Genomic DNA, 10,147 nt, shown 5'->3' with positions numbered 1-10,147 from the left:
TGGGTCACTACACCTGCTACGGGTTCGGATCTCCAATTCATATTTCTTGGAGCAGGAAACTTGAAATTGAGAATCGTCAGTTGGTGTAGGTAGCTATATAACGAGGTTTTAAATTGAGGCTAATATGAATATGAATCTTAAGTAATTTGTAGATAACTTCAAGAATGATGGTATATATGATATAAATTCAGAATCATATACGATTAATAGACAAAAATAACTATCATGCGAGATTGATATTAAGATAAATGAAATTTTTTCCCATAATGCATTTATAAAATGAAAACCCTGTTGGAGATATGGAGAACTTTAAACAATTAGAGGGAAGATTCCAGGAAACTCACACGAAGCTTCCACGAAGTTGTTAGGAAAACCACATGTAGCTTCTACGAAGTTATTAGGAAACTCACATGTAGCTTCCACGAAGTTGTTAGGAAATTCACATGTAGCTTCCACGAAGCTGTCAGGAAACTCACATGTAGCCTCCATGAAGCTGTCAGGAAACTCACATGAAGCTTCAAGGAATTGTTTTTAGCTTACTCCTTAAATCATTCTATAAATAGACCCTCTTGTAACTCATTGTAAACACACACAAATATTCAGTAAATACATTCTCTAGTTGGTCTGTGGACTAAAGCAATCATAATGATTGCATATAACCACGTTATCTCTTGTGTCAATTTACATTTCTTGCATTTATAATCTTTCGTTCATTAAGTGGGTTAGTAATCTTGTAGAATTACTATCGGTGAGTGATCTTATTGAATCACTTGCGTTGTTTTGGGTCCTAATATCCTTACAACTGGTATCAGAGCTCAAAGTTTCGACTTTGGGTACGATGGCGGAAGATGGAAAGTTTAGAATCGACCGATTCGATGGGAGAGACTTTGGCTTTTGGAAGATGCAAATTGAAGATTACTTGTATCAAAAGAAGCTACATCAACCTCTGTTAGAGACCAAGCCCGAAAGCATGAGCGATGCCGATTGGATGCTTTTGGATCGTCAAGCTTTGGGTGCGATTCGTCTTTCACTTGCTAAGAACGTTACATACAACGTTGTGAATGAGAAGACGATGTTTGCTTGCTTGAAAGCACTCTCTAACATGTATGAGAAACCTACCGCTTCTAATAAGGTTTTTCTCATGCGACAATTGTTCAATACGAAGATGAAGGAAGGTACGAGTGCAACGGATCATATCAACGAGTTCAACAACATCATATCGAGGTTAGCATCGGTAGATATTGTGTTTGATGATGAGTTAAAGGCACTAATCTTGCTTTCATCATTACCGGAAAGTTGGTCGGGTACGGTTACCGCAGTTAGTAGCTCTACGGGAACTACTAAGCTAGCATTTGAAGGAATAAGGGATTTAATTCTTGGTGAAGATACTCGTAGGAGAAACTCGGGGGAATCGACATACGGTTCTTTGTTAAGTACCGACAACCGTGGTAGGAAATTTGATCGTGGTGAGAAGAAGGGTAGAAAGAAGTCTAAGAAGAGGTATCCATCGAAAGATAGAAGTGAAGCTGTTTGTTGGGGTTGCAATCAAAAAGGACACTTTCAAAGGAATTGTAAAAATGGTCCGGCGAAAGTTGTGAACTTGACCGAGGAAGAAAGTGATGATGCACTTTTATGTAGTGTTGAAAATTCTATGGAGTCTTGGATTTTGGATTCGGGAGCTTCGTTTCATGCTACTCATGTCAAAAGAATGATGAAGAATTTTCGTCCATATCAAGGCAAGGTGAGATTGGCGGACGACAAACAACTCAATATAGAGGGCATTGGAGATGTTTTATTGAAGACTACTCTTGGCTCTAATTGGACCTTGAAAAACGTAAGGTACATTCCTAAATTAAAAAGGAAACTTATTTCGGTTGGTTAATTAGATGATGAAGGTAACGCGGTTACTTTGAAAACTGCCAATGGAAGGTGGTTAAGGGTAGTTGTGTAGTGGCTTGTGGACATAAAAGGGGAACTCTTTATATGGTTGAAGTGTTTGATGATGACACGGTGGTTGCTACGGTTAATGTTGAGTCTGAATCAACTCTATGGCATCGAAGACTCGGGCATATGAGTGAGAAGGGTATGAAGATGCTTGTTTCGAGTGGGAGAATTCCAGATTTGAAAAAGGTAGAACTTGGGTTTTGCGAACCATGTGTATATGGGAAGCAAAAGAAGGTGACTTTTGGGAAATCGGGAAATGCTCCTAAGTTGGAGAAACTGGAGCTTGTTCATACGGATGTATTTGGTCCAACGAATGTAGAATCACATGGAGGTTCTTGCTATTATGTCACCTTCATTGACGACTCCACTCGAAAGGTATGGGGTTTATTTTCTTAAAGCTAAATCTGATGTATTTAATACATTTGTGAAGTGGAAAGCTATGGTAGAAAATGAGACTAACTTGAAGGTCAAGTGCTTGAAGTCGGATAATGGAGGGGAATATGTTAGTCTTGAGTTTAAAGACCATTGTGCGAAGCTCGGTATTAGAATGTTAAAAACGGTACCAGAGACACCGCAACACAATAGGGTCGCCGAACGTATGAATCGTACGTTAAATGAAAGGGCTAAGAGTATGAGACTACATGCCGGTTTGCCTAAAATGTTTTGGGCGGATGCGGTTAACACGGTGGCTTATTTAATAAATAGGGGACCCTCAACATCGTTGGGTTTCCGAATTCCCTAGGAAGAATGGCATGGTAAGAAGGTGAGTTATAATCACCTTAGGATCTTTGGGTGTAATGCTTATGTGAAGACCAAAGATGCGGATAGAGACAAGCTTGAAGCTAAGTCAAAGAAGTGTACTTTCATAGGTTACGGGTTGGATGAAATGGGTTATCGTTGTTGGAATAACGAGGCTAGAAAAGTGATTCGTTCTCGTGATGTTACCTTTGATGAAGATTCGGTTTATGGCAAACCGGAAACGGGGAGTCCTAAAACGGGTCATGTTACTTTTGACGATGTTTCTATTGATGATCTTGCAGGTTCTAGTGGGAGTACGGGTAAGAATGAATTGCCAATTAACGGTGAGGAGTCAGAAAATGCTAATGATGGAAATGATACGGAAAGCGGTGATGATTCCGAACATAGTGCGATTTCTGGTGATGAGGAGGATACAAATGAAACCGGTCCAACCATTCCGGTTACTCCTACACTAAGACGCTCGACAAGAGTGCCCAAACCTAATCCTAGGTATTTTCCATCAGCAAACTACTTGCTCTATACCGAGAATGGTGAACCCGAAAGTTACTTTGAGGCAAGAAAGACAAAAGAATCCATACAATGGGAGCTTGCCATGAAAGAAGAAATGGGGTCACTTGAGAAGAATAAAACTTGGTCACTAGTGAAGTTACCTCATGATAAAAATGTGTTGCAAAACAAATGGGTATATAGAATCAAGAATGAGTTGGATGGCAAGAAAAGGTACAAGGCTCGTTTGGTAGTCAAAGGCTTTCAACAAAAGGGAGGGGTTGACTACAAAGAGATATTTTCACCAGTAATTAAAATGACTACTATCCGTTTGGTACTTTCTATGGTTGCATCCAAAGACTTACATCTAGAGCAACTAGATGTGAAGACCGCATTCTTACATGGTAACCTTGATGAAGAGATCTATATGAGGCAACACGAGGGCTTTGAGGTAAAGGGTAAAGAGAAGTGGGTTTGTAAGCTAAAGAAAAGTTTGTATGGATTGAAGCAAGCACCTCGGCAATGGTACTTGAAGTTTGATGATTTTATGAAGAAGATTGGTTTCTTAAGATGTGAAGCGGATCACTGTTGCTACTTGAAGAAACTCAAGTCTTCTTATATAATCTTATTGTTGTATGTTGATGACATGTTACTTGCAGGTTCCAACATGTCCGAAATTAACAAGTTGAAGGGATTACTTTCCCGTGAATTCGAGATGAAAGATCTTGGTGCTGCTAGGCAAATACTTGGCATGAGTATTATGCATGATCGTGTGAAAGGTACCCTATACTTGTCTCAATCCAAATATATTGAGAAAGTAGTAGAGAGATTCAATATGGAGAATTCAAAGGCTCGTTCTATGCCTTTGGGTAGCACGATTAAGTTATCGAAAAGTCAATCACCAAAGACGGTAAAAGACAAAACGGATATGGAAAAGGTTCCATATGCATCGGCCGTGGGTAGTATTATGTATGCCATGGTTTGTACAAGACCCGATATTGCTCAAGCAGTGGGAGTTGTAAGTCGTTATATGTCTAATCCGGGGAAAGACCATTGGGAATCGGTCAAATGGTTGCTTCGTTATTTGAAAGGTACTTCTAATATGGGATTGTGTTTCTCCAAAAACAATCTCATACTTAGGGGTTATGCGGATGCTGATTTGGGTGGATGTGATGATTCGGGAAAAAGCACTACGGGTTATGTTTTCACAATAGGGAAGACGGCGGTTAGTTGGATGTCTCGACTACAAAAGAGTGTTGCTTTATCAACCACCGAAGCCGAATATATGGCTATTGCAGAAGCTTCTAAAGAGCTTGTTTTGTTGAAAAACTTCTTAGGTGAGTTGGGTAAAAGACAAGACTATTGCGTCTTGAATTGTGATAATCAAAGTGCGGTTCATCTTGGGAAGAATTCCGTGTTTCATACTCGTACGAAACACATCAAGATAAGGTATCATTTTATTCGACAACATATAAATGATGGTACTTTATTATTGGAGAAAATCCTTGGTACGAAGAATCCTGCTGATATGTTTACTAAGGTTGTTACGACAGAGAAATTGAGGTTTTGCATTAGCTCAATTGGTCTTCTAATGAATTGATGAGAGAAGACCCCAACTAGAGAATTAGAGAGTTAATATTTCAATTCTAACAAGTAGTGTTGAAGATCTTGTATCGAAAGTCTGCTCATCCGAAGTATGTGTTGAGTGTGCGTGTCCCAAATGGAGTTTGGCGGTATAATGGTGGTTTAACGTTCTTGGTTAGATCGTTGATATTTTGGGTTGACGAAGCTTGGGTTTGTTGAAAGTCTCCAAGTGGGAGATTGTTGGAGATATGGAGAACTTTAAACAATTAGAGGAAAGATTCCAGAAAACTCACACGAAGCTTCCACGAAGTTGTTAGGAAACTCACATGTAGCTTCCACGAAGTTATTAGGAAACTCACATGTAGCTTCCACGAAGTTGTTAGGAAATTCACATGTAGCTTCCACGAAGCTGTCAGGAAACTCACATGTAGCCTCCATGAAGCTGTCAGGAAACTCACATGAAGCTTCAAGGAATTGTTTTTAGCTTACTCCTTAAATCATTCTATAAATAGACCCTCTTGTAACTCATTGTAAACACACCACAAATATTCAGTAAATACATTCTCTAGTTGGTCCGTGGACTAAAGCAATCACAACGATTGCATATAACCACGTTATCTCTTGTGTCGATTTACATTTCTTGCATTTATAATCTTTCGTTCATTAAGTGGGTTAGTAATCTTGTAGAATTACTATCGGTAAGTGATCTTGTTAAATCACTTGCGTTGTTTTGGGTCCTAATATCCTTACAAACCCGACATAATTAATGGTCTTTAATCTGACAATTTCATGAAATAATTAGTTAAAATGGAACAAAGTACTGTATTTAGAAATTAGTTAGGCCACACGCACAGCAAATTCAGGTGCCACCGTCACAATAAGAATCAGTCACTATAAAACAATTGTTTTTATGTAGATATCTTCATCCCCTGATGACAAATGAACTCGGCATTGTTATTGTTGGAAAAAATCGTCTTTTATTAAACAAAAAAGGAAACATTTTAACATTAGGTCTTAATGCTATAAAAAATTCATTAAGGCCACTAATACATCATTGCTTCCCATTATTAATTTTATAACATTGTGGGACTCTGCACGTAAGCTAGACAAACGTCCTTGAATCATGTCCTTCTTTGATGCTGGAACCTTTTTTAGTAAGTCTTCAGTCTCATGCAACAATGAAAATATGTGATTAATCTTAAAGCCCCCTTGTTGGATCTGCTCAAACAGATCTTCCCAACAGTTATCGATCTGTGAAATTTCTTCTTTGACAAGTTTCCCTTCACCATCATCAGTTTGTGCTGTCTCACAATTTATTTTCTCTTTCTCCTTTTCTAAGAGCAGCTGCAACTCGGCCATAACTTTTTGTGCTCTTTTGACATTTTGCAATGCTTTCATTTCCTGCATGATATAAACACATTTTAAAATGAACGCTATACCAGCAGTCTGCCTATGCTTTTACATAAGATCACTGTAAAACAAGCCCTAAGAAAAACCTTTTACATGCCCAGCTTTTTATAAAACATAAAATTATCCAGAATTTTATAAAACATAACAAGGACTAAATATCTAATAATTAAAATATCACGACAGCATCCAACAGATTTCATTATATTAAATATCAGAGCAACAACTCAACAAGTATATAATGATATTTAGGATATAAATTATTAATCATAGTGAAAATACCTCACGTGAAAATAAGGAAAAACTGGCACTTGGAGAAGCGCCTAGCAGATAGTTTTTGACATCTCTAGGCATCTTTATTTCCTCTAGTCCTTCCTCCGAGTACAAGTCTTTTGGATATATCTTGAGACTCCTTAACTTAGCAAATGGAGAAGGTAGATGTGAGACTAGGTGCACGTTTGATGCAAGAACCTAAAAAAATTATTATACAAGATGAACACCATGTATGCAATCAGAATCAGTCAAATGAATCACATAGAGTTTAAATATCAAATGTAATGTTACTTCATTTAAAATACAGTAAAATTTCAACAACATCATTAAAAAGAACGAGTGGGTGATGTAGAGTCCTATTTATAAAGTGTATAAACATTATAGACAGAATACCTCTACAACTTCTAATCCAAGCGTAAGATATTGGACATTGTGGAACAGTTGAAGCACATCAATAATTTCGAAAGCATCTGACTCTGTTGTCCAACTCATGAGCTTATTTCGCCAAATATAGAAATCCACTTTCTCCAAAGAAAACAAACCATCAGCGGAAAAATCATAAGAAGATTCACTTTTAGTCATCATCAATGAGGATAATTCGGGTGTAGAAATCATTAGTTCCCCTTTGCAGTTTACAATAGTGAGATCCTTCAAGTGAGGTGCTACTACATTAAGATCATACCAAAACCCATCTTTAAGTGTGAGATTAGTAAGTTGAGAATGGGAAATGATGAAATCATCAACATAAATGGCGCAATCAGTTAAGGTAAGATTCTTCAAGTTTGGGCACTTAGAGAAAAGACCACCAAACTCATCAGGAGTATTGTTCCTGGACATGGTAAAATTGCCAAGATGCAATGATGTTAAAGCTGGTAGATCCCAAGATGATGTGATCGTAATGCATCCCCCTCTAGCAGGTCCAGTCAAAGCGAGATCTTTAATAGACCGAGAACAAAAGAGAGAAAGAGGGAATTCGCTATTGTTTCTTCCATCCCCATCTATAATAATAGATGTCTTTTGAATATTGTGTGAAAACACATAGTTCATAATCTTTTGGAGAAACGCTTCGCTAACTACATCCTCATGAAGACTAAGCTTAACAAATGACAATTCTATTTCATTATTGCGCGAAGACAAGACACGAGTAACAAAATCAAAGAATTTAGATTCTGAGGTAAAATTGTGACTAGATAAATTGAGATGTGGGTTTGACTTCCAAATATTCTTCCATCTAGATGACAAAATACTAGTTTGGATTGCATGTTTGGTGTCGATATCTGAGAGAATTTTAATGATGAGATCATCTGACAATCTACTTAGTCTATCGCCTTCTGCACTTATTCTTTTTCTTTTCTTTGAAGGACAAGGCCCCAAAGCACTAGCTGAAATTGAACCTGGGTCTCTTGCATTCATTCTTAGTTTCTTACTATTAGACTGCAAGTTAATAACATAATGAAAGAATCAAGACATACTAAATAGGAATTAACAATATGCACATCATTAACAATTTCATCTGGCTTACGCACATGAACCAGTTTTCTTTTATTTATTATATTCACTATTCAATTCAATTCTATTTTTTCTAGCTTTATTTTCTTATCTATTGATTCAAGGTATTTAACAGAATTAAACCTAATATAATTGGGTACTATTCACTAACAAACGACAGATTATTATTAAGGTTAGAGTAGGTTTTTACCTTGAAAATATAATCGAGTTTGAACCGTAACTGAGTTGAACCGTATCTTGCAAATGAATAAGAAAGGGTTTTCTCTCTGTTTGTTTTACTCTGACGCTCCTCTCTTGTTTCAATTCCTTTGGCGTCGTTTAATCCGCAAGAAACGGAATAGGGCAAGGGGTATAAAACTAGAAAAAGTGTATAATTGTACACCGTAGTTCAATATATATATTTTGGCCCAAATTGACTAAATTCTTTTCATGTTTACTTTATCTATTGGATTTTTCTAAGGGATGATTTAAGAAAGGGTTTTACAAACGACAGCGATGCCCTCATGATTGTCAATAACGTGCATAATAATTATAACATAGCGGTTAAAATTGAATTCTTATGACAAATATGCATATGTACAATTAATAAATTCATGCAAGTTAACGACAACCTTAGATGTCATTAGCAAAACCCTTAAATAGTGCACAAAAGTTCCTAAATCACTTTATATATTCATAAAATTGTATATTGGATATGCACTCATATGCTTTATTTTTATTTTATTTTTTTGGCAAAAATAATGATAACTAAATAAAAGGTGTTTCATCGAAAGATGAAAAACACGGAACCATACAAAGACAACAAAACAGGAAGGCTCAAACAATGAGAACAACACGGACATAACACTACGCGCTAGTGCTAACAAAAAAACGAGCCTAACCCACACTCACAAATGACCTCAAACACATCAAAGAAAACGAGCAAAACACCAAACCAAACACAACAACCAAAACAACCAAAAACCTAAACCAATCTAAACTAGGAAACGCCAACAATGATCATACTAAAGGAGAACAAACCAAAGGCAACCAACCTTCGATCAAAGGCATCCAAGCTTATTTGCATCAACCGGATATGCTTTATTATTCCATAACATAACTATTATCATCCTACTTACCACATTTAATTCAATCTGAAAAGAGCTTTTATTGTGTTGTATGAATTTCTCAACCCAACTATCTTAGAATTGACATTTTTCAGACTAGCTAGATGTTAGAATAAAAAAAGCCATAAAGTCAACAAGAGTCAAATTACCTTTTTAGGTAATTTGACTTTGGGATCAAAGTGGTCAACTTCATCATCTCCCATTTTAGAAGATCACATGCCTGCCCAAGTACAAACAAGTAAACGGCTAATAGGCTAACCATCTTAAGAAATAGCTGTTGTAAAGTGTAGTGTATAAAAGAACACTCATCAGATTGTAAGAATTAATTCATCTTGTATCAATTCAAGCTTATAATCAATAAACCGATCAATACAATCTTTATTTCTTATTAACTAACACTAGATTTAATAGCAATAAACTTGTCATTAACCAAAAAACTTTATTTGTATCTAACCGTGAAATATAATACATATGGACCAAGAATCATAATTACAAGTCATACGAAAAAGATCATATATACAGAAATAAGCTAACTTTTTCCACTGTATTTTATTAGAATAATATAGAATAAGATGTTTTTTGGATTTAAAGTACATTTAGCTAGGGGAACTTTTAACCCCTTCGACCCTTCCCTTTTAAATTTAAATATCCATTTTTACCCATTTTACCCATCAGAGACGGAACATATACAAAACTTACTCAAATTTGAAGATAATTGGTAAAAATTTCAGCAAGTGTTTCTAATACAGCGACTAACTATATTAACATAAAGGTTGACCCATTAGACCTTCAATTAATATGGCAACACATGATAAACCTAATTTGACCTGTTCGCATAAATAGGTATATGTGGGCCAGATTCATATCAAGTATTATGACCCTACTTCCAAACTCGACAGGCCCTTCAACAAAGCATGTGAGAGTCGGGTTGAGAATCTCGACCTGCCAAACCGTCCTGACTAGAGTGTTTTGATCTGCCAATCGACCTACATCCAGCTGACCCATTGCCTAACTCAACCATTTTGTGGTGAATAAAAAACAAGACTTGTGAAACAAAACTGTATTAGGATCTCCAATTC

The 10,147-nt window shown here is 36.5% G+C and overlaps 1 protein-coding gene across 2 annotated transcripts; it reads right to left on the bottom strand.

The window, feature by feature from the left end:
- Nucleotides 1–5,690: 5,690 nt before the first annotated feature.
- On the bottom strand, nucleotides 5,691–9,317 carry LOC139857182 (putative F-box/FBD/LRR-repeat protein At4g13965). Of its 2 annotated transcripts, XM_071845916.1 has the most exons (4): nucleotides 8,153–9,317; nucleotides 6,847–7,887; nucleotides 6,463–6,651; nucleotides 5,691–6,174 (listed from the first exon to the last, which is right to left on the bottom strand). In XM_071845916.1, exons 2-4 carry the CDS (start codon nucleotides 7,864–7,866, stop codon nucleotides 5,794–5,796), a joined length of 1,590 nt encoding a protein of 529 aa, XP_071702017.1. In that variant the 5' UTR covers nucleotides 7,867–7,887; nucleotides 8,153–9,317; the 3' UTR covers nucleotides 5,691–5,793. The 2 variants fall into 2 exon arrangements, with proteins under 2 accessions (XP_071702017.1, XP_071702016.1); XM_071845915.1 differs by having other exon boundaries at nucleotides 6,847–9,317.
- Nucleotides 9,318–10,147: the final 830 nt, after the last annotated feature.

This window comes from Rutidosis leptorrhynchoides, chromosome 7 (genome assembly GCF_046630445.1).
Source record: "Rutidosis leptorrhynchoides isolate AG116_Rl617_1_P2 chromosome 7, CSIRO_AGI_Rlap_v1, whole genome shotgun sequence".
Classification (NCBI taxonomy): domain Eukaryota; kingdom Viridiplantae; phylum Streptophyta; class Magnoliopsida; order Asterales; family Asteraceae; genus Rutidosis; species Rutidosis leptorrhynchoides.
Note: the sequence above shows the minus strand (reverse complement) of the source record. Positions and strands in the feature narration are given on the sequence as shown.